General features: G+C 37.0%; 1 protein-coding gene across 1 annotated transcript in view; it reads right to left on the bottom strand.

Moving 5' to 3' along the window:
* Positions 1-24,670, bottom strand: part of TMPRSS11D (transmembrane serine protease 11D) — a 66,927-nt gene that overhangs the window by 3,493 nt on the left and 38,764 nt on the right. Inside the window, exons 5-9 of the mRNA XM_017347526.4 lie at positions 14,818-14,975; positions 11,234-11,272; positions 9,422-9,599; positions 2,609-2,868; positions 1,293-1,435 (exon numbers count right to left, since the gene is read on the bottom strand). Coding sequence (XP_017203015.1) covers positions 1,293-1,435; positions 2,609-2,868; positions 9,422-9,599; positions 11,234-11,272; positions 14,818-14,975 — 778 coding nt within the window. The remainder of the gene's footprint in view (positions 1-1,292; positions 1,436-2,608; positions 2,869-9,421; positions 9,600-11,233; positions 11,273-14,817; positions 14,976-24,670) is intronic.

Here is a 24,670-nt window from a genome sequence, read left to right as displayed (position 1 = left end):
AGAAGGTAAGGGTCATTATAAGGGAGTGAATTTCATCCTTTGAAATTTCATGTATGTCCTTAGGTCAGTTCTAATTCATGTTCTCAGTAGATCTGCAATTGTCTGTGTGAAAGTATGTTGCCTATTCAATGGGTGAATTCTCTGGAAAACTATTATCAAACATGAGAATTTGCTGTTCCTGGGCTAGCAGTAAAAGAGAAGCAGGAAGCAAGCAAGAACTGTTCCTTCTCCCTACAACAGGGACGTCTGCACTTAATGGAACACATGCTTACATGGGTAATTAATGATATTTTGAAAATTGAGAAACAAATCTCCATTTACACACAATTTACAGCTGATCAAAATGTTTAATTTTGGGGAAAGAGCTCATGAATTGAGGTCTGGGCATAAGCCTAAATATTACTTCATAGTCACTTTTCAAAGACTATGAATGCTAAATATGAAGGTCAGTAACATTTGATGGAAAAAATAAATCATATCTTTCTGTCTAAAATTCACTCGGGAAAATGATAGCAGACTGGTTTTTCTTAATTCTAAGATAAAAAATATTTAACTTCTGACACAAAGTAGTTGTTTCTATTACTATATGTGGTTGGATTTCAGACATATGAATAAAATATATTAAAACATATCAATTATGTTCTGATAACATAATTAAAAATCTTAGTATTAAAGTTTTATTATAGTGACATTAAGTGAGAATTTCTTATTTTTGTTTTCTTTTGTATATTTGGTTAAAATTTATATGCTATATGTAAATAGTTATTTATTTTGTTTTCCCCTCCACTTTTGCTATTAAACAATTGTAGGAACTGTTGGAACTCAAATAACAAAATTTTGTATGAATTTTCTACCTTTGGGGTGCTTCAAGTGTTATTTACATCGAAAATTAACTTGTCTATATGACTCTTAGATGAATATTTATTAATTATGTCAATTATAATTTGACACTAATTGTATACTCTTTGGGATAGGAAATGAGGTTCTGATTTAGGAATACAATGTAAAAAAACATGTCCATCATGTCAAATATTTCACATTTTTGGTAATGAAAGCATTTGAAGTTTATTCTCAGCATTTCTGAAATATGTAATACTCTATTATTAATTATATTCATGATACTGTGCAATAGTGTTTTATTTAAGCCTTTGTAGATAAATGTCATAAAAAATTTTGTCTGTAAAATCTAGGTCATAAATTTTGAGAGAATGAGGATTGTGTGCTGTAACAGAATATGACATAGTGAGTGCTTGTCAATTTCTCAGATGATTGCATTGGTACGATTGTCTTACCTGGCATGCGTCCACTCCTCCTTGAGATAATCCTGCACACACCATTGTAGGCAAGACAGCGCCATTGTAACTCGCTGGTGCGTTACATACTTCATTACTTATTATTCTGACCCGTCCTTGCTGTAGATAGGTAACCGTGTTGCCTATTTAGTATAAAAGCAGGAAAAAAAAAAAAAAACTGACTTCAGTGTATGTAGGTTAATGACTCCAAGCTGAATTGGAGGAAGAATAAATGTACTGCAAGAGCTATTTTTGTTTGGCAAGGAAGGCTCCTAAAAATATACATAGGTGTTTCTTCCCAGCCAAGCTTCCCATAGGAGAGAAGGTTAACCCCTTTAGACAGAATAGTTTTTCTTATTTCTTTTTTGTAGTAGTTCTGTGATAGAGAATCTCTTAGTCCATTAGAGAAAACAAATATATATATATATATATATATGTATATCTTAAATCAGCTAATAGCATTTAAGTTATCTACTGATTGACTTTAGATTAGGAAAATACATATTGATTAACATTTAATCTCACAGCAAAAGAGATAGCAGTCTGATTTCAAGCCTAAATAACTAGCAGTGCTCAAAATAGCACTGTTATACTTTTCCACAACTATCACAATTTATATCTGTTATATCAAGTTACCTTGTGGCTAAAGAACACAGTGAAACACTTTGTAGGGTAATTAAAGCTTTGCGTTATTTCTTGGGGAGACAATTTATAACATGAGTAAAATCCCAGTGAAATTGTGGATGCCATCCTTTCATTCCCTGGCTGATATTCTTATTTTCCCCTTTACTTTCATCTTACCTCTTCTTAATTTCTATTTTATTCCTTAATTAAACAAATATGAGCAATGCTTGTGTACACATGGAGCTTCTTGCCAAGGAAGCAGGATTTATTTTACCCCAGAATACCTTAAAAGGTGGTTAATACTTTTAAGGGCTATTAGAGACCTTAGAGAATATAACATCCAAATTCTTTTTGTTCCCTTTCTTTATGGGGAAGCCATTTACATCCTTTAAAAAACATCCTATTAAAAACTCACATTTTTCATCACCTGCCTTTACATTTCCCCATTACTATGTTTGCAAATTCCCCATACTTAGGATAATGCTTTGTTTCCTGAAGAAACTCAGTGCTAGCCAGGGCTTAGGCTGATAGAATGTATAGAATATAGGCTAGGTCTATCTATAGAACTTCTCCAGGTGTTTCCTCAATTTAAAAATTAGAGAATCACACATAACAGGAGAGTTTATTGTTGTTAATTTTTTTTTTTTTTTTTTTTTTTTTTTTTTTTTTTTTTTTTTTACTGAGACACTTACCACCATATTCTAGAGACCCCCATCCTGTTACATAAGCTGAAGAACCAGGTGTAATGTTCTGAGTGGCCTCTGGGAGACACACACTATGGATGTTTCTTGTAAATGTGATAGCTCCTTCAAGTTGCACAGCTGCAATATCATTTTCATGCGTTGCAGATCTATAATTGTTATGGACTAAAATTGTCCTTATTCTCATTCTCTGTCTAGAAACTGCTGTGGAAATACCAAAGGTGGCAGTCCATTGACGAGGATCAGAGTAGCTAAAAAAATATGAAAACATGCTATTTGAAGAGGAAATTTGTGAGCATTTCAAATATTTGGATCTTGTGTTTTCTATCTCCCACCGCTATGTAGGAACTATTTGATCAACATCTCTTTGCTAAATGTCATTACATTATCAGCTATTAAAGGAGTCTAGCTTCTTGTTAGTAGAATCAATAGTAATTCATCTAAAGAAACAGAGAGTTTAGGAAAAAAATCTTGAAGTGATGAATATATTGGTATTTTTCTATGCTAATTTGGATATTCTGGTACTTTGTTGACAGCTAGCATAACATGAATCTTCTCTTTGATTTCTTCCTTTTCTACCTCTCCCATCCGGACAGCTAATAAGTCTAAAATAATGACCATTTTAGCTTTAAATCATTCCTTTCAATCTTGTTTTTTTTTTCCTTTTTTTGTGCCATGAGCCAGAAGTTCCATTTAAATAGTAGTGATGGGATGTCCTTGTATTAATAATGGATGAAAGGTTTTTCTGTTCTAAATGTGATGCCTGTTAAAGTTTTAGTATTTATGAATGTGTGTATGCATATGTATTTATATATGTGTATACACACATATGTATGGAGAGAGTGAAGAGAGAGAGCAGGCACGCAGGAGACAGCATTACCATCAAAACATAGGAAATTAGGCCAGCACCCCAGCTCACTTGGCTAATTCTCCACCTGCAGCACCAGCACCTCGGGTTCTAGTCCTGGTACCCTGGGTTCTAGTCCCGGTTGGGGCGCCGGATTCTTTCCTGGTTGCTCCTCTTCCAGTCCAGCTCTCTGCTGTGGCCCGGGAGTGTAGTGGAGGATGGCTCAGGACCTTGGGCCCTGCACCCGCATGGGAGACCAGGAGGAAGCACCTGGCTCCTGGCTTCGGATCGGCGCAGCACTGGCCACAGCGCGCTGGCCATAGCAGCCATTTGGGGGGTGAACCAACGGAAAAGGAAGACCTTTCTCTCTGTCTCTCTCTCACTGTCTAACTCTGCCTGTCAAAAAAATATAGGAAATTATCTTCGTGATGTAGAGATTGGAATTTTTGGCTAACCTCCCATAACACACACCATAAGGTTAAAAAAGGATGAATTAAATTAAAATTAAGCACACCATAGATTAGGTTACCAGCTGGTTGAGAAACCATGAGAAAATGTTGGCAATGTGTAATATCTATATTTTTCTAGAAAATACACAAAATGTCTATAAACCACCAAAGGGAAGAGAAAATTATTATAAAATAAACAAAGAATGTTAGTAGACAATTTGTAGAAGGGGAATTCCAAACATCTCTGAAATATCTTTGAAGATACCCTGATGGACTAGGAATTGAAAAGGAGAAATTACAACAGTGAGCTACTAATGCATATTTATATGTGTGACAAACATTAAACAGAAGAATAACACAAGTATTGATGAAAAGGGAAATTGGAACTCTAGAATTACTGATGGAGATGTAAACCTCTAGAAAGGATTCTGATACATTTACCAGATGGCATGCACATTTCTGGGTACATATCTCAGAGAAATTCTTGAAAGTTTATAGAAATATGTCTATTTAGATTTCTGTATGTGTATGTGTGTATGAATATGACAACATGTGAGTTCTTCGTAACAGTGTAGCTGGAAGAAGGAAATAAGGTGGGTGCATACTACGGCATTCTATGCAGCAGTGAGCCAAATACAAATTCCCAGGATTGAGTGAAAATAGTAAAAAATGATATGAGACTCATACTCAATGCTACTCTCATAAATAGTATATGCACACAAAAACCAGCACTGTGGGTTTTTAAGGTACATGTATACATATATATTATTTGTTTATTTGTGTTGTGTGAGAGAGAGACAAAGACATACACAGAGAAGGAACGGGAGGTAAGATGGGATGGAGGGAGGGGGACAGAGAAAGAGGGTGAGTAAGCCAGAGAGCTCTGATCTGCAGGTTCACTTCTCAAATGCCTGCAATATTCAGGACAGAGCTAGGCTGAAGCCAGAAGCTGGGAACTCAATCCAGGTGTCCCATGTGGTTGGCTGGAACTCAACTACTTGTGCCATCACTGATGCTTCCCAGGGTCTGTATTTAGCAAGAAACTGGAGTTACAGTCAGTAGCCAGGTATCAAATTTTGGTACTCTGATAATGGGACAAACATTTAACTAGCATCTTAATTGTAAACCAAACACCTGTTCTCAGGCACATGTATATTTAAACACATATTTCAAATTTGAGTATATCGTTAGCATGAGACCTGAAGAAGGCGATAGGAGTGGGATACAGGAACAGCAAGAGAAAAATATAAAATGAGAAACAGACCTCATATAGGCTGATGAAAATAAGACACTATGCTGCTAATACTAACTGATAGAATTAAAAAGGAGAGAATGATCCAACATGGGAAGCAGGATACACAGCAGACTCATAGAATGGCAAGTGTCCTAAACAGCACTCTGGCCTCAGAATCAGACCTTAAGGCATTCAGATCTGGCTGAAGAGCCCATGAGAGTATTCTAGGCATGGAAAGCCAAGACACTGTGGCAAAAAACAAAACAAAACAAAAAACAAAAAAAAACCAAAAACCTACATGTAAGGTCTCTGTGAGTGAGATCCCAGTGGAAAGAACAGGCCATCAAAGAAGGAGGTACCTTTCTCTGAAGAGAGGAGAGAACTTCCACTTTGACTATGACCTTGTCTAAATAAGACGGAGTCGGCAAACTCAAAAGGCTTCCATAGCCTTGGCATCTCATGACAAGAGCCTAGGGTGATTACTGATGCCATAAACAAGAGTGTCAATTTGTTAAGTCAACAACAGGAGTCACTGTGCACTTACTCCTCATGTAGGATCTCTGTCCTTAATGTGTTGTACAATGTGAATTAATGCTATAACTAGTACTCAAACAGTACTTTACACTTTGTGTTTCTGTGTGGGTGCAAACTGTTGAAATTTTTACTTAATATATACTAAACTGATCTTCTGTATATAAAGATAATTGAAAATGAATCTTGATGTGAATGGAAGGGGAGAGGGAGTGGGAGAGGGGAGGGTTGCAGGTGGGAAGGAAGTTATGGGGAGGAAAAGCCACTATAATCCATAAGCTGTAATTTGGAAATTTATATTTGTTAAATAAAAGTTAAAAAAAAATAAGACACTGTGAACTGGAGGGCTGATTAACTTAGCATTGCTTGTAAGGTTGAATAAAACAAAATGCAACCAAATAATTTAAGAGTTTCATGGATCTTAGATAGTTAAGTTAGTGTTATATAAAAAATAAAAAATATATGCTTAGGAAATAATTTTATAGGTATAGGAACTTCTGGAAGTTTGAACTCTAGTTAAAAATTATGAAAAATATTTAAAAAGCAAATGCATGACTTTCACACTCAACTTCTTTTTTTTTTCTGAGTGAATGCATGTTTTTTCCCCCTAGGTGTTTCATTTATTTGTTTTTCTTTCCTTTTTTAAAAAACAATTATAAGAATATGATGATATACCCTTAAAGACATTTTCTCCCTCCCTCTGTCTCATTTTTCCTCTCCTCCCCCTCCCTTTTTTCTTCCTTTCCTTCCTGGTAGCAAATGAGTAAAAGCATGATTATGGAACCAGTTTGATTTACATTTAAATTTTTACCAAGACACATATTAGCAATGTTATTTATGCCCCATTAATTTAACATCTCTGATTCTGGGTTTATTTATGTGTAAAATATGATTGATGGTGTCCTCTCAACTCTACTGTAAATACTAATGAGACAAGTGAAGTATGTCAGGTACAGTGCTTGGCACAAAGCCATCAATAAAGGTAGCTAATACATTCATTAATTATAGTTCAACAAGCCATCACTACATGTCTACTTTGTGTAAGGAACAGTATGAGTCTCTGGAAATAAAAATAAAAATATTTATGGTCTTTATCCTTGAGGAGTTCAGTACACTAGTGGACGAAGCTGATGGAGACAAGAGAACTAACCTAAACCATAAGTAGTACTGTGAAAAACAGATAAGCAAATTTCTGTGGGAACACAAGGGAGAGATAAAAATATCAGGGAAGGCTTCATAGAGGAGGTGACAATTCAATAATTCTTTATATAGGGCAACATCACTTCTGTGGCTCTTAATGTAGGCTGGTAATGCCCTAAACAAATCCTCATTGATGGTTCTCAATGACGGGTAGATCTTGAGTGAGGATGCCAATAAATTGATCACGTAGTCTGTCAGCTCTAATGGCTCAAAAATGGTAATAATTAGAAGGATTTGTGGTGGCAAAATTCAAAGATGTTTCATGGGTTTCTTTTTCTTTCTTTCTTTCTTTTTTTTTAACAGGCAGAGTTAGACAGTGAGAGAGAGAGAGACAGAGAGAAAGGTCTTCCTTTTTCTGTTGGTTCACCCCCTCAAGTGGCCACTATGGCTGGCGTGTTGCAGCCAGCGCGCTGTGCTGATCCGGAGCCAGGAGCCAGGTGCTTTCTCCTGGTCTCCCATGCAGGTGCAGGGCCCAAGGGGACATCCTCCACTGCACTCCTGGGCCACAGCAAAGAGCTGGACTGGAAGAGGAGAAACTGGGACAGAATCCGGCACCCTTGGGTTTCTTTAGTAATTGTTGATGATATTTATAATTTTGGCTTTCATTATATTGTCATCCTTCACTTAGCCTTTGGTGGTTAGGATTAGTGCTTAGAATCCAGTATTATTGATATTGTATTCTTGGTCATCGTAAGGGCCTTCCAAGTCCAAGAATTTGCATTTTTGCTTCCCACACGAAGAGTATGATCAAAATAAATTGGTGCCATCCTTGTACTTAGGTATTTCAGGTGTCAATGAAGGTCAAAATATATTTGTGAATGTTGTTTCTTGTATTATCTATGATACAGCAATAAACTTCTTAGTCTAAATCAGAAAGTGCATAATCCCAACAGTATATTTTATGATAAATTTCAAATTTATTCACTGCCTATAAAATATTGAATTATAAGACAGCCATAAGAAAGACTTAGAATCATTTGGGTTTTCTTAAAACTTTGGTTCAGAAACTGTACACTCATTTTGTTAACCTTTAGTCCCTCTTACTTTAACAAACAGTTTTGTGATAGGCACTGTATTATAAGGTGGTGCCTTCAAACCTGAAAAGCACTTAGAACCTGTGAAGATTTTACAATATTCCAAGAGGAAGAAATGGAGATTTGGAAAGGATATTAATATTTCAGGGGAAGCAGCAGATTGAGCAGGTGAAGAGTGTAGGCAGACTCCAAGGAAAGAGGTAATATTATCCTGGCTAAAGCCAAAATTTTGAAAAATGACTTTGGATTCATTTCACTATGGAAGCTTTCAGTATGTGACAAAGAGGTTGGATTTTGGATGGTGATGGATTATTGAAAGAATCTGAGAAGACAGTGGCTATGGTTGGGGCACACGTGAGTTCAGTATCATCTTTCTGGGTTAACTTCTTGAGTTTAGTACCCAAAAATTGGTGGAGACTAGGATGCTCCAATAATAAGATAGATCAGAAACCAGTAAGGCTTAATCATGCTTATGTCTAAAGTTCTTCTGTTACAAAAAGTATGGCCTTTTCTTTTTACCAGTGGGACTGGTTAATGCAACCTGATCTCCATGGGCAGCTTATCATCCTAGTGTTAGTAATAGTCATTAGTCACGTCCATAAAGAATGCTTGTAAGTTGCCTGAATTCATTTTGTTTATGCTACTTTATATAAATGATCGTTTGCTGTGTATTCTGCCTCCAACTTTAGAATGTACATTCCCTGAAAGTAGGCTAGGGTGGCGTTTTATTTATATTAGTAACTTTTGTAATATACAATACTGTGTTCATCATAGCTATTCAACAGCTTTTTGAGCAAATAACAGTGGCAAGTGGGCAGACTCTAGATCAGCCGTCAGCCTATTTAGCAGCTTCCATGATGTCATATACAAATCTTCCACAACAATTCATTTTTGTTCACACTGAACATATATTTACATTAGTGTACTTACTTCTGTCAATAACACCAAGACACATGAGGTTACTTCAAAAGTTCATGGAAAATGGGATTTAATGATAGGTTTATTTCATTGCAAAATATTTGAAATCTGTTGCATACAGGGGTCTTCAAAAATTTCATGGAAGGTGTTCATAATGAAAAATTGCATGGATCTCAAAAACTATTTTTGCCCCAAAATAGAATTATCTTTTACATTCATTTTTTCAAGAAGTTTTTGAAGTTCTTGCTTAGGTAATAACATTGTCCCTAATTTGGAAAAAAATAGGTATATGGAGATTCAGTAAGTTTCCTAAGATTTCATAGACAGGACTTAAAGGAAACATTCTGTCCTATAAATCTTTTTGTCTTGTCATGACATATGCTGTCATCTCAAGGGGTGAAATATAAGAAAATGAGCAAGCTAAAGGAAAGGGTTTTTACACTCTTGAATAAAAAGAAAAGACCCATTTTTTTTGCAATGGGTTTTTTTCTGACCCCATCGAATTATATTCAGTCCTGGGGGTTTTGGGTGGGATCTTTATGCACTTGTCTGTCCTAACCATTCTCAGATGGTAGCAAGCAGTGGCCTCACCTCCGGAAGCAGTGAGCTGCTGTCAGGATCCACGTGTTACTGATCAAAATGCCTCCACAGTGGTGAGCGTTGTTGAGCTGGAGACTGACTTGCCAGGGCCAGTCTCCCTCCTCAGCCTGGGTGCCTCCAATGATTCTCTCTTCAGACAATGTTATTAGGTCTGGACGGGCCCCACATTCTATTGCGATAAAGAGTAATAACAGCTTTAGCATGGAGAGAACATGGAGATTCATTCACATTTGTGAGATTCTGCAATTTCCCCACCACGGATGACTTTTAAGTCTCTGATGTACTCTTCTCCAGGGTATGTGAGATTTTCCAAAAGTGTGATCATTATATTTTTAGGTTATACTTATGACTGCTATTGCCTATAGACTGATTTTTAGAGAACATTTCTGAGTTTATTTGGCATGTGGACTTCAAATTTTAAAACAGCTTCAGAGTTTTCTAGAATTTCTCATGAGTCGGGGTTAACATAGGTCAGGGTTGGATGTGCCAGCTTAGGCCACAGACTCCTTGGTCTTCTCCATAGCCTTGGTATTCAGAGGGTGATCTGTGGGCTTGCAGCATGTACACCTTGTACACCTCCTGGGAGCTTGTTGGAAATGTTGACTCTCAGTTCCATGCCAGGAAACAAGTCAAGAAGACTCCTTAGTGGTATTGCAGTTCATCATAGAACTGCCAGCCCACCTCCAGAATTGACTGTGCGATCAAAAATACCATTGTAATACAGTTGCTCTAAGGCCACAGAATATTCTGGAATGGGACTGAGGGTTTCTGACACCTAAATGAGGTTTATTTAAATGTCGTAAAAAGCCCATGAACACGCCAAAGGCCAGAGCCAGTATGGGCTGGGATGGACCCTTCACCCAACCCTAAATCCTCTCAACACCTGTTTTCATGATGTTTTTCTCTTGTTTAGAAGTTAGAGGTGATCACTGCCAACACTTTCTATTGGGGGTTTGGCTCTCAAGGAGTGCTCTGCTTCAGTAGGGAACCACCTGAAAGCACAAGCACCCAAGGTATTTTTCTCGCCAGTTCTCCAGGTGGAGGGGTGACCCAACTGCTGCTGAAAATATACAGGCAGTAGTGGTTCCTTTGATTCATCCTCCAAACAAATTCATTTAAGCCTGTTTTCATTCAGAATAAGCATGGGTTAAATTTGTAAGAGCACCCATGGGGTAGCATCTTCTTGTAAAATCACTGAAGTATTGAGGCAGGCCAGCTGTCCAGGTACATTGAACTAATTTCCATCTGCATTTTAGTGGTCACAGAAGTAAACTACTGTATTCCAGGGATTGCGTTGCTGGTAGCCTTGCCTCAGAGTGTGTAGAATGATGACACTGGATAATAGTGATTTTCCCTTCAGATTATAGATCCCAAGCTGACAGGATTTTTTTTTTTTTTTACTATACCTTATGATTAACCTGAAACCACAACTAAGCAAGCCATTCTGGTGGTTAGGAGAAGCCATGTAAGTGGTGTCATCAAACATGGTTTACAAGTCTACAGAAATGCCACCATAGTACCAGGGCAGTAAAAGCTTCGTAAAGCTGTCAGGAAAATTTTCATGAGGCCAATCTTGAGAACAGACTGGGTAGAACTCTGTTGTTACTTCATCCCTTTTTTGGAAAGAGGAAAAACCTTGAGCATCACTCCCTGAACCAGTGGAACCAGCAGAGTCTTGTTTCAATAATCATCACTCAGCATAAAGGCATCAACTTCACAAACACTTCTTGGCAAAAGATGTGAAGGGTAGTACTCAGATGCCTTATATTTTGCCAAACTCTATTTACAAAATCAAATACTTACGTTGGGTGAAGATGGTTTCTGTATCCTGGCCAGTAATCTCTAGAATTTTTAAAACAATGAGAATGAGATCAGTCATATGCTCTGAAAATCATTTCATTTTGATTTCTTAATGAGTAGTATTCAGACAGCCAGAGTCGTGTGGGTTTTCAGATTTCCAGGCTTCTGTTGAAAGCATCTCTGAATCATGGACCATAGAAATCTCTGTGCTTCTCCCAAGTTATTTTTATAAACACTGATTTTTGTGCTCCAATTTCCCACCAGTACCTAAAAGATATCTCGTCTATGGGGCCGGTGCCGTGGCATAGCAGGTAAAGTCGCCTCCTGCAGTGTTGGCATCCCATATGGGCCCTGGTTTGAGTCTTGGCTGCTCTACTTCTGGTCCAGCTCTCTGCGATAGCCTGGGAAAGCAGTAGAGGAGGGCCCAAATCCTTGGGCCCCTGAACCCGTGTGAGAGACCTGGAAGAAGCTCCTGGCTCCCGGCTTTAGATCAGCGCAGCTCCAACCGTTGTGGCCATTTGGGGAGTGAACTAGTGGATGGAAGACTCTCTCTCTCTCATTCTCATTCTCATTCTCATTCTTTCTCTGCCTCTGCCTCTGTAACTCTGCCTTTCAAATAAATAAGTAAATCTTAAAAAAATATATCTCATCTCTCATTCAGTTTTGATGGGAAAACATAAACATGTACATGAGATACAATGTGACGGAGGCTATTATTAGCTATAGATATATACCAGAGTACTTCAAAAAATTCATGGAAAATGGAATTAAAAGATTAGTTTATTTTGGTATAAAGAAGTTTCAAAATCATATATATGAAGGGTCTTCATTAAGTTTGTGAAAAATATATATGAAAAATCTAAACATGGATTTTAAAAACTGCACCAAAAATAAACTTATCCTTTAACTCCATTTTCTTAAAACGTTTTGAAGTATCCTTGTGTGTATATTACTCTACTGATAATAGTCTCAGTGCTGTAGATTTAACAGAAAAATACAGGAGCACTATCATCACATTATTTACAGACAGAAATCAAGGAATCATTCAAATAAATTTAAGCACAAAGTGAAAGAAGAATGGAGAGAGTAACTAATGCTACTTGAGAGAGATTCACAGAAGTTATCTATCTGGAGGAAATAACATTTTCATTGTGTTTTGAAGACCTAACTGGAAATCTTCAGGCACACAGATGGGGGGAAAGGCATTACAAATGGAAGATGTTGTGAGCTCAAATGCATGGAGGTGTAGTATGTTTGTGGGGCAATAAAGTCAGCAAAGCTATTAAGTGTTCCACCTAGGGAAATGGTGGCAGCTCCTGGAAAGGAAACTTACATCAGTGTGAGGTGGTGAAGGTCTGTTTATCCTGATTGAACGTCTGTGTACAGCATGGTTTTCTCTGCGTGTCCAATACTCATCTCAAACAGTGTGACCAAACCTCCTCCAAAATTTGTTCTTCATTTATATTTCCTCCTTTAGAAAATGACATCACTTCCACTAATAGCATGCAGTCTGAAATTGTTTCAGATTCCTCTGTTCATCATTCCTGCATCTTACTGGTCTCCAGGGTCTGTGTCTTTTCACTACCCTTTTAGTTAGTGCCATCCTCCAAATCTTTTTTGCTGCTACTTTATACTTTCAACCACTGAGATTTGTACCATTATAATACCCTTCCAATAAATAACCTGCAAGTAACCTGCTGCCACTCTGGAGCTTTTTCTATTCATCTATCTTCACTTCATCTGACTTATTTTTTTTTCTGAAAATGTAGATGAATGTTGTATCCTTTCATACCTGAAATTTTTTTTTTATTAAAAATCCGTTTTATTTCCTCTAAGATAAACTTCTCAAAACAGGTTATCATGCTCCCTAAAACTAATTTATACGATGTGATTTCCCATCAGAGATTTCACAGTGTTTATATATTACATTTCCTTTGCAAGCATCAGTGGAACAAATTCATCCTTTTTATGGAGGCAGAAAATTAAAAGAGCTGGCTACTGTTCTTCACTCTTTGAATAAGAGTCTTGAGTTTGAATCCTGACTTCCTCATATGCTGACTGTATGACCCTGGGCAATTATCCAATTTTTCTAAGGGGGAACAATAAAAGTATCAATAGGATATGATAGTTGTAAGGATTAAAATGGAGAGGGAATATGTATATAGGCACTTAGAGTTATGTGTTATAAATATTAAGTGCTCGTTAAATAAATTCATTGATGAGAATGATGAGGATGATGACAATACAAATCATTCCAACAAGACTCTCCCTTTATTGTTCTGCCAAAACATCATATTTACTACATGCCCCTTCTTTTCATGCTCTCGGACTCTGGCAATTCTCTCATCTCAAATATGGACATACTACTCGTTTTTCAAAGTCAGAGTCCATTCTCCTTCATGTAGTTTTGCTGAGTGATACCAAACACTCTGGTCTCCTCCTTCCCTGGATTCTTGCAGTAGTTACTGCTTTTGCTTGATCATATGCTATCTTAAGTCAGGTCTGCCTTCTTGATTGCTATCTTGTGTTGATTCATCTTTTGCTTCAAGTACATTATGAGTTTCTGGGAGATGGGTACCATTCTTATGATAGTGTTCTATCTTCACATTGTCTAGTGCAGTGTTTAACAAATATCAGGCCTTTGGGAAGGATTCCTTAATGTATGGGATCAGAGGTAATTAACTGTTTAACAAACTAGTGCATGAGCATCAGCTAGTCAGACAAGACATGGCCAGGCCATACAGTGGGAACTGTGTCTTGGAGTTCTTTGCTCAGCTAAGCATTAGCTCTTTAGTTGCAGGTGGAGGAGCTGGGAGTCCAGGACGGAGGATGGGAATATGTGGAGGATATGAGGGCTAACTCTGTAGGCCTAATACAGTGATTACCAACGAATGGGAAAACATTTGAATATTTTGAAAACCAATATAACCTTGACAGGTACATGCCAGTTCACTGTAAGAACAACCAAAATCACAGTTTATTACGCCAGTAGCACATGACAAAGTTGGAGGAGTGTTCTTTCCTGAGAAATTTCTTTCAGTTACATAACAATTATTTGTTGACTATCAATTGTTTGATAGACATTGAGTGGTAGGACAGAAGAATGAACAAGTCATACCATTTCTCACTTTTTGGAATCTTACAAAGTAGTATGAAGCCAAACAATACAAAAATTACACAAATATTTCCAAATTTTCTATCGGAATAAATGTTAAAAAGGAAAATTAAGAAGTCTGTGAAGTGAGTCATTAATTAAATTGTTCTGTGACCACAAGCATCTACTTACCAATTCAATAGCATATCCAAAAATCAAGTCTCTTACAACAATATCTCTCATGAGGAGTGGTGGAAGGATAACTAATCATGATTTTTTTAGTAGATTTAATTTATTATGCAAATACTAAATTATTATTCAAATCTTAGAATGTTTATATTAGATAGCTACGTATTCTATTTAATTTTTAATGCATTTTCATAAAATTTATTTCCAAAGAAGGACAAGTCAGTCTCTCATTTAACTAACATGTGAATTTTAATTAGTAAGTTTGAAAGATATACTAAAATAAAGTGGTATAAAGGATACTTGCCTGTTACCGTAGTTGAAGGGTTTATTTCCAAGCTTCCAGAGTTATTCAGCATTTGCTGTAAAACATCCTGAACCCTTCTTTTCATTGCATCACCATTGTTGTTTCTACTGACTCGGAATTTCATTACAACATCTGCTATCACACCATTACTATCCTGCCTGTAATTCAAAAGGACATTTTACAAAATAGATAATTATAATACCTTTTATAATACCTATTTATATCCCTGATGAAGCATTTTTGAAAAATTCACCTGAAGAATTTAACTTTACAACAGAATCACATACTAATGTGTGTGTATGTAATATGATATCACAAATTTCATTTTAATGCACAGTATATACTATACCTGCCATATAGTACAGCTGCCTCTGAAGTCAGAATGCCTTAGGGTTTTACTGTGTGACTTTGGGTACTTTATTTTTTTTATTTGACAGTTACAGTTATAGACAGAGAGAAAAGTCTTCCTTCTGTTGGTTCACTCCTCAAATGGCTGCCACGGCCGGCGCTGTGCTGATCTGAAGCCAGGAGCCAGGTGCTTCTTCCTGGTCTCCCATGCAGGTGCAGGGGCCCAAGCACTTGGGCCATCCTCCACTGTCCTCTCGGGCTATAGCAGAGAGCTGGACTGGAAGAGGAGCAACCGGGACTAGAACCTGGAGCCCATATGGGATGCTGGCGCCACAGGCAGAGGATTAACCAAGTGAGCCACGGCACTGGCCCCAAGGGTACTTTATTTAACATTTTTTTTTGTGCACTTCAGAATTTCTTTTTTTTTTTTTTAACTTTTATTTAATGAATATAAATTTCCAAAGTACAGAATATGGATTACAATGGCTTCCCCCCCATAACGTCCCTCCCGCACGCAACCATTCCCTTTCCCACTCCCTCTCCCCTTCCATTCACATCAAGATTCATTTTCGATTCTCTTTATATACAGAAGATCAGTTTAGCATACATTAAGTAAAGATTTCAACAGTTTGCTCCCACACAGAAACATAAAGTGAAAAATACTGTTTGAGTACTAGTTATAGCATTAGATCTCAATGTACAGCACACTAAGGACAGAAATCCTACATGAGGAGTAAGTGCACAGTGACTCCTGTTGTTGACTTTACAAATTGACACTCTTGTTTATGGCATCAGTAATCACCCTAGGCTCTTGTCATGAGCTGCCAAGGCTATGAAAGCCCCCTGAGTTCACCGACTCTGATCATATTTAGACAAGGCCATGGTCAAAGTGGAAGTTCTCTCCTCCCTTCAGAGAAAGGTACCTCCTTCTTTGATGACCCATTCTTTCCACTGGGATCTCACTCACAGAGATATTTCATTTAGGTTTTTTTTTTTTTTTTTCCCAGAGTGTCTTGGCTTTCCATGCCTGAAATACTCTCATGGGCATTTCAGCCAGATCTGCATGCCTTAAGGGCTGATTATGAGGCCAGAGTGCTGTTAGGACATTTGCCATTCTATGGGTCTGCTGTGTATCTCACTTCCCATGTTGGATCATTCGCTCCCTTTTTGATTCTAACAGCTAGTATTTGCAGACACTATTCTTGTTTCTGTGATCCCTTTGGTTCTTAGTCCTATCATTACGATCAGTTGTGAACAGAAATTGATCACTGGGACTAGTGAGATGGCATTGGTACATGCCACCTTGATGGGATTGAATTGGAATCCCCTGGTATGTTTCTAACTCTACTGTTTGAGGTAAGTCAGCTTGAGCATGTCCCGAATTGCACATCTCTTCCCTCTCTTATTCCCACGCTTATATTTAACAGTGATCACTTTTCAGTTAAGTTTCAGCACTTAAGAAGAATTGTGTATTGATTACAGTATTCAACCACAAGTATTAAGTAGAACAAACAAACAAAAAAATACTAAGAGGGATAACATATTAAGCTGCTCATCAACAGTCAGGGTGAGGGCTGATCAAGTCACTGTTTCTCATAGTGTTCCTTTCACTTTAACAGGTTTCCCTTTTGGTGCTCAGTTAGTTGTCACCTATCAAGGAGAACAAGTGGTATTTTTCCCTTTGGGATTGGCTTATTTCACTCAACATAATGTTTTCCAATTTCCTAACAGGGATCACTTTTTAACATTTTTTTTTAAAAAAAGATTTATTTTTCTGAAAGGCAGAATGACAGAGGGGATGAGAGAGAGAGGGGGGAGAGATCTTCCATTCTCTGGTTTACTTTCCAGATGGCTTCAATGGCCAAGGCTGATCCAGGCTAAAGCCAGGAGCCAAGAACTCCTTTTGGTCTTCCACATGGGTAGCAGGGGCCCAAGCACCTTCTACTGCTTTTCTAGGCACATTAACAAGAAGCTGGATCAGAAGGAGAGCAACCAGGACTTGAATTGGCACTCCAATATGGGATACCATATTGCAAGGTTTAGCTTAACCCACTGTGCCATGACAATGGACCCGTTTTTTAATTTCCCTGTATCTAAGTCTCCTCATATGTAAAATGGGTTAGAATGAAGATTATATGAATTAATATGCACAAAATTTTGAGAAAAGTGAATAGCATACAATGAATGCTTTATAAGGTATTAGCTATTATTAGACTTGCTATCTAAAAATAATCTCTTTAAATAAAATTATTAAATGACAAAGTTTCAAATTTATGTAATTCATGTTGTTTTTCTGGTATCTAGATCTATTCATCTGGATAAAACAGCTATTTTGATTTTTGTAGTCCTACCTTAAGAGTTTATCTCCCATTTCAATTAACCACAGAAACTGCATTCCTCACAATGAATTTTGCTAGCTTCACTAAAGATTTTATTTATATAAAATCCACTTAAATTCCACTTTCTCCCATGTAGTTTAGCACCTACCCCACTTCCTCCATCACACATTGTTGGTCCTCTTTTCTGAAAAAGCACATTGGCCCTTTTGGCCCCTTACTTTCATCTCAATGGTCAGTTCTGACTTAATTTATTGCAGATAATAATGTAATATTTATTTAACATATTAAATGAACACCTTTTTGTCCTGATATTCTAAGTTTTGGTAGTTAGCTGTGATAAAGTTTCATAGTTGCTGTTCTTATAGGTAGTTCAGTTGGAAAAACAGACACTGAGAAAATAATTACAACTTCCATCTGTAGCAACAGGGAAGCCTAAATAATTAAAAATTAAAAAAAACTTTTTCATGAGACAACCAGAAATGGTAGATAAAATATAGATTCCGTTTCAAATGTAAAGCTGAATTCACATTGAAAGTAAGGAAAATTTCTGGAGGCCAAAAATTAAGAATGTTAATGTTATATGATAAAGACTAGAATATTTAGCAGGTTTCCATTTGTTATTTGCATGAAATTGGAGATGGGCCCTAGGCTAGTGCAAAATAGGGAGTTTGACTTGTGGTTTTGACTTAAAAACAGGAATCTGAAAACACTAAATTCCCAGTGAAAGTATGAGTTAGGAAAAAAAAAAACTCACCATCTTATAAAAGAAAAAGAAGCTTATGATAAAAAAAGAATTCTCTTCTGATAATTCCTAATCAGCTTTTGCTATATGATTGAATTTACATTAAAACTTGCATATTCCCAAGAACTTTAAGCTAGGAAATTAATTAAAGAAATAATTTGTCCTTGTACTGCTGATTCCTGAAGAGGAGGAAGCAAATGTTCTGAAGAATGTATGCTGAATCCAGGCTGCAGAGGATCCTACTTGGAGAGTGGGATTAAAGGTGGGTGTACAATTCCAGTGGGAAAAGATCTATTATGAGCTATAGACAAAAGATCAAGAAGAGTATTTGCAACAAGTTCACATAACAGAATTCACGGGTAAATAAGTATATGTGAAATGGCTAATGATATAAATGAAGAAATCATATATATGATAATAGCATAAAATATTATCAAAAGAGACCAAGCAAGTTCTCAAAAGAAATAAATGGGATTTACTGGCAGGAAAAACTCTTTGAAATTGAAAACTCAATAAATGGGTTACACAGAATGTTAGTCAAAGCTGAAGGGAAATTAGTTAACTGAAAGGTTAAGATGAAGAAATTACACAGGCTTTAATGTGGAGTAAAAAGATGAAAAAGGATCAAATACAGGTTAAGAGACACAAGAAAACTCAATGCATAAAAAGCAATGCTAAAGAAAAGCACACACACAAAAACACAGTGATATTAAAGAGAAAATGAAAATTATTAGCAATTGTTGAAGATGTGAAACTTCATGTCACAATGAATCTGAAACACATCAAAAATGGATAAATTAAAAGAAAATTCACCTATAAATGCATAAAAATTAAACTGAACTTCAAAGAGAAAGAGAAAAATTTTCAAACAATAAAAGCCAGCTACCGAAGAACATGTTGACTGACAAGAGATTTCTCAATAGCAGCAATGGAAGATCATATATAATTACATCTTCAAAATGCTGAGAGAAGACAGTTGTTAACTTAAGATTTTTATATCCATTAAACTTTTTTTGAGAATAAAAAAAGGACATTTTTCAGACCAAAACCAAACAAGAAGAGAAATTATTACTCATGCACTCTTAACAAAAAATTATTAAGTAAGTGCTTTAGTATGAAGGAAATTGAACTCAGAAGGACAGTGTGAAGTGTAAGAAGAAAGAGGAAACAAAGAAAATGACAAGCTATGGCTGTAATTATTACCTACACTATTATATTCGCTAGTGTGGGTAGTAATTATAATGACTAACCTGAAGACATTAGAAACAAGGTGGAACTAAAACGTCATGAGTAATGACATGAACAAAAGTTCCATGTTTCCTGTATTATTTGGAAGGAGGGTAACGGTTTAAGCCAACTCTTGTTTACATTTTAAGGGCAATAACTGAAGTAATAGAAATAGAATGTACCACTTTTGAATTAGTGAAAGAAAATGAAAAAAAAAAGCCATCCAGAAGAAAGCAAGACAGAAAAAAAAGGAAGCATAGAAAAAGTAGGAGAAAGCAAAAGAATATGAAAGGAGCAACTCCGAAGCTATGTCATAAAGTAATATGTCAATAAAGTTGTCAGTTAAAGGCAAATATGGTCAGAATGTAATAAAAATTAAATCTAGCTATTTGCTTGTTGAAGAAGAAATATCTAACCTGTAAGCACACATACATTTTGAAAAAAAAGTGGATAAAAATATAGTAAGCAAATAACTTCAAGAAAGCCAATGCAGCAATATTAATGCCAGAATAAGAGATTTTAATATTTAAGGCTTTAGGATTGAAAAAAAATCATTAGTTATGAATAAAGAGTAGTAAAATACCCAGATTAAATAAATGATTCATTAGGAAGATATGATTATTCTAAGCATATAGACGGCTAATAATATATTCTCAAAAACAAAAAAATCATCTATTATTTTTCACTTTATGTTTCTGTGTGGGAGCAAACTGTTGAAATCCATACTTAATGTATACTAAGCTGATCTTCTGTATATTAAGATAATCGAAAATGAATCTTGATGTGAATGGAAGGGGAGAGGGAGTGGGAAAGGGGAGGTTTGTGGGTGGGAAGGACGGTATGGGGGGGAAGCCATTGTAATCCATAAATCGTACTTTGGAAATTTATATTCATTAAATAAAAGTTTAAAAAAAAACTTACTATAGAGCTGTAAAAAAATAAAATATATGGAGCAAGGAGAATCAGAAAATCCTAGTGGTGGATTTTGTTTGAATTACATAATTATTGTTTGATAGGAAAGAACAAAATTCATCATCAGCAAGCAGACTGACATTTATATGACGCAATGTATAACATAAATTATATCACACATCTCCAATTTTCCCAGCACCATTTATTGAATAGACTGTCCTTGCTCCAGGAATTAGTTTTAGATCCTTGATCAAATATAAGTTGGCTGTAGATGTTTGGGTTGATTTCTGGTGTTTCAATTCTGTTCCATTGGTCTATCCATCTGTTTCTGTACCAGTACCATGCTGTTTTAATTACAACTGCCCTGTAGTATGTCCTGAAATCTGGTATTGTGATGCCTCCGGCTTTGTTTTTGTTGTACAAGATTGCTTTAGCTATTCGAGGTCTCTTGTGCCTCCATATAAATTTCAGCACCATTTTTTCCAGATCTGAGAAGAAGGTCTTCGGTATCTTGATTGGTATTGCATTGAATCTGTAAATTGCTTTTGGGAGAATGGACATTTTGATGATATTGATTCTTCCAATCCATGAGCATGGAAGATTTTTCCATTTCTTGGTATCCTCTTCTATTTCTTTCTTTAAGGTTTTGTAATTTTCATCGTAGAGATCTTTAACGTCTTTGGTTAAGTTTATTCCAAGGTATTTGATTGTTTTTGTAGCTATTGTGAATGGGATTGATCTTAGAAGTTCTTCCTCAGCCATGGCATTGTCTGTGTATACAAAGGCTGTTGATTTTTGTGCATTGATTTTATACCCTGCTACTTTGCCAAACTCTTCTATGAGTTTCAATAGTCTCTTAGTAGAGTTCTTTGGGTCCTCTAAATAAAGAATCATGTCATCTGCAAAGAGGGATAGTTTGAGCTCTTCCTTCCCAATTTGTATCCCTTTAATTTCTTTTTCTTGCCTAATAGCTCTGGCTAGAACCTCCAGAACTATATTGAATAGCAGTGGTGAGAGTGGGCATCCCTGTCTGGTTCCAGATCTCAGTGGAAATGCTTCCAACTTTTCCCCATTCAATAGGATGTTGGCTGTGGGTTTTTCATAGATTGCTTTGATTGTATTGAGGAATGTTCCTTCCAAACCCAGTTTGCTTAGAGTTTTCATCATGAACGGGTGTTGTATTTTATCAAATGCTTTCTCGGCATCTATTGAGATAATCATATGGTTTTTCTTCTGCAGTCTATTAATGTGGTGTATCACATTGATTGTCTTGCGCACATTAAACCATCCCTGCATACCAGGGATGAATCCCACTTGGTCTGGGTGGATGATCTTTCTGATGTGTTGTTGCATTCTATTGGCGAGAATTTTATTGAGGATTTTTGCATCTATGTTCATCAGGGATATTGGTCTGTAATTCTCTTTCAGTGCTGCATCTTTTTCCGGCTTAGGAATTAAGGTGATGCTGGCTTCATAGAAAGAATTTGGGAGGACTCCCTCTTCTTCGATTGTTCTGAATAGTTTGAGAAGAATTGGAGTTAGTTCTTCTTTAAACGTCTGGTAGAATTCAGCAGTGAATCCATCTGGTCCTGGGCTTTTCTTTGTTGGGAGGGCCTTTATTACTGTTTCAATTTCTGTCTCAGTTATGGGTCTGTTTAGGTTTTCAATGTCTTCCTGGTTCAATTTAGGCAGGTTGCATGTGTCCAGGAATCTATCCATTTCTGATAGGTTTCCCTGTTTGCTGGCATACAAGTCCTTGTAGTAATTTCTGATGATTCTTTTTATTTCTGTGGTGTCTGTTGTTACATTTCCTTTTTCATCTCTGATTTTATTGATTTGGGTCTTTTCTCTTCTTTTTTTAGTTAGTTGGGCCAATGGGGTGTCAATTTTGTTTATTTTTTCAAAAAACCAGCTCCTCGTTTGGCTGATTTTTTGGAATGTTTTTCTTGATTCAATCCTGTTGATTTCTTCTCTGATTTTAATTATTTCTCTTCTCCTACTAGATTTGGGTCTGATTTGCTGTAGGTTTTCTAGATCCTTGAGGTGAATTGAAAGCTCATCTATTTGGTGTCTTTCCAATTTCTTGATGTAGGCACCTATTGATATAAACTTTCCTCTTAACACTGCTTTTGCTGTGTCCCATAAGTTTTGGTATGTTGTGCTGTTATCCTCATTTACTTCCAGAAAGTTTTTGATTTCTCTTTTGATTTCTTCTATGACCCATTGTTGATTCAGGAGCATGTTGTTCAATCTCCATGTGTTTGCGTATGCTCTAGGGATTCCTGAGTTGGTAATTTCCAACTTCATTCCTTTATGGTCTGAGAAGCTGCATGGTATGATTCTAATTCTTTTGAATTTGCTGAGACATTGGATTTCCACGTGCAGAATCATGAAGCAAGACCCCTACCTTACACCTTACACAAAAATCCACTCCACATGGATTAAAGACCTAAATCTACGACCTGACACCATCAAGTTACTAGAGAACATTGGAGAAACCCTTCAAGATATTGGCACAGGCAAAGAATTTCTGGAAAAGACCCGGGAGGCACAGGCAGTCAAAGCCAAAATCAACTATTGGGATTGCATCAAATTGAGAAGTTTCTGTACTGCAAAAGAAACAGTGAGGAGAGTGAAAAGACAACCGACAGAATGGGAAAAAATATTTGCAAACTATGCAACAGACAAAGGGTTAATAACCAGAATCTACAAAGAGATCAAGAAACTCCACAAAAACAAAACCAACAACCCACTTAAGAGATGGGCCAAGGACCTCAATAGACATTTTTCAAAAGAGGAAATCCAAATGGCCAACAGGCACATGAAAAAATGTTCAAGGTCATTAGCAATCAGGGAAATGCAAATCAAAACCACAATGAGGTTTCACCTCACCCCGGTTAGAATGGCTCACATGCAGAAATCTACCAACAACAGATGCTGGCGAGGATGTGGGGAAAAAGGGACACTAACCCACTGTTGGTGGGAATGCAAACTGGTCAAGCCACTATGGAAGTCAGTCTGGAGATTCCTCAGAAACCTGAAGATAACCCTACCGTTCGACCCAGCCATCCCACTCCTTGGAATTTACCCAAAGGAATTTAAATTGGCAAACAAAAAAGAGGTCTGCACCCTAATGTTTATTGCAGCTCAATTCACAATAGCTAAGACCTGGAACCAACCTAAATGCCCATCAACGATAGACTGGATAAAGAAATTATGGGATATGTACTCTTTAGAATACTATACCGCAGTAAGAAACAACGAAATCCAGTCATTTGCAACAAAATGGAGGAATCTGGAACACATCATGCTGAGTGAAATAAGCCAGTCCCAAAGGGACAAATACCATATGTTCTCCCTGATCGGTGACGACTGACTGAACACCAAGAGGGAAACCTGTTGGAGTGAGGTGGACACTATGGGAAATGGTGGCTTGATCAGCATAGCCCTGACTGTTAATGAACAACTAAATACATTATCCCTCTTAGTAGTTTTTTTTTATCTGTTCTACTTAATATGACTGGTTTAGATCTGTAATTGATGCACAGTTACTCTTAAGTGTTGAAAAATTAACTGAAATGTGATCCCTGTTGAACATGGTGGTGGGAATGGGAGAGGGAAGAGATGTATAATTTGGGACATGCTCAGGCTGACTTGCCCCAAGTGGTGGAGTTGGAAGCATACCAGGGGATTCCAATTCAATCCCATCGAGGTGGCATGTACCAATGCCATCTCACTGTTCCAGGTGATCAGTGTCAGATCACAGTTGGTCATGGTGAAGGGACTGGGAGTCAAAGGGAGCACATAGACAAGTCTAGTACCTGCTAACGCTAACCGATGGAGTAAATAAAGGGGAGAGTGATCCAACATAGGAAGTGAGAATCTCAGCAGACTCATAGAATGGCAGATGTCCTAACTAGCACTCTGGCCTCAGAATCAGCCCTAAAGGCATTCGGAGCTGGCTGAAAAGCTCATGAGAGTATTTCAGGCATGGAAAGCCAAGACACTCTGGCAAAAGATCTCTGTGAGTGAGATCCCAGTGGAAAGAACAGGCCATCAAAGAAGGAGGTACCTTTCTCTGAAGGGAGGAGAGAACCTCCACTTTGACTATGAGCTTGTCTAAACAAGATAAGAATCGGAGAACTCAGAGGGCTTCCATAGCCTTGGAAACTCATGACTGGAGCATAGGGAGATTACTGATGCCATAGACAGGAGTGTCAATTGGTAAAGTCAACAACAGGAGTCACTGTGCACTTACTCCTCATGTAGGATCTCTATCCTTAAT

The sequence above is a fragment of the Oryctolagus cuniculus genome, chromosome 8, assembly GCF_051225735.1.
Source record: "Oryctolagus cuniculus isolate XC-2025 breed Fujian yellow rabbit chromosome 8, ASM5122573v1, whole genome shotgun sequence".
In the NCBI taxonomy this organism is placed as follows: Eukaryota; Metazoa; Chordata; class Mammalia; order Lagomorpha; family Leporidae; genus Oryctolagus; species Oryctolagus cuniculus.
This window is presented reverse-complemented; position numbering and strand designations above follow the sequence as displayed.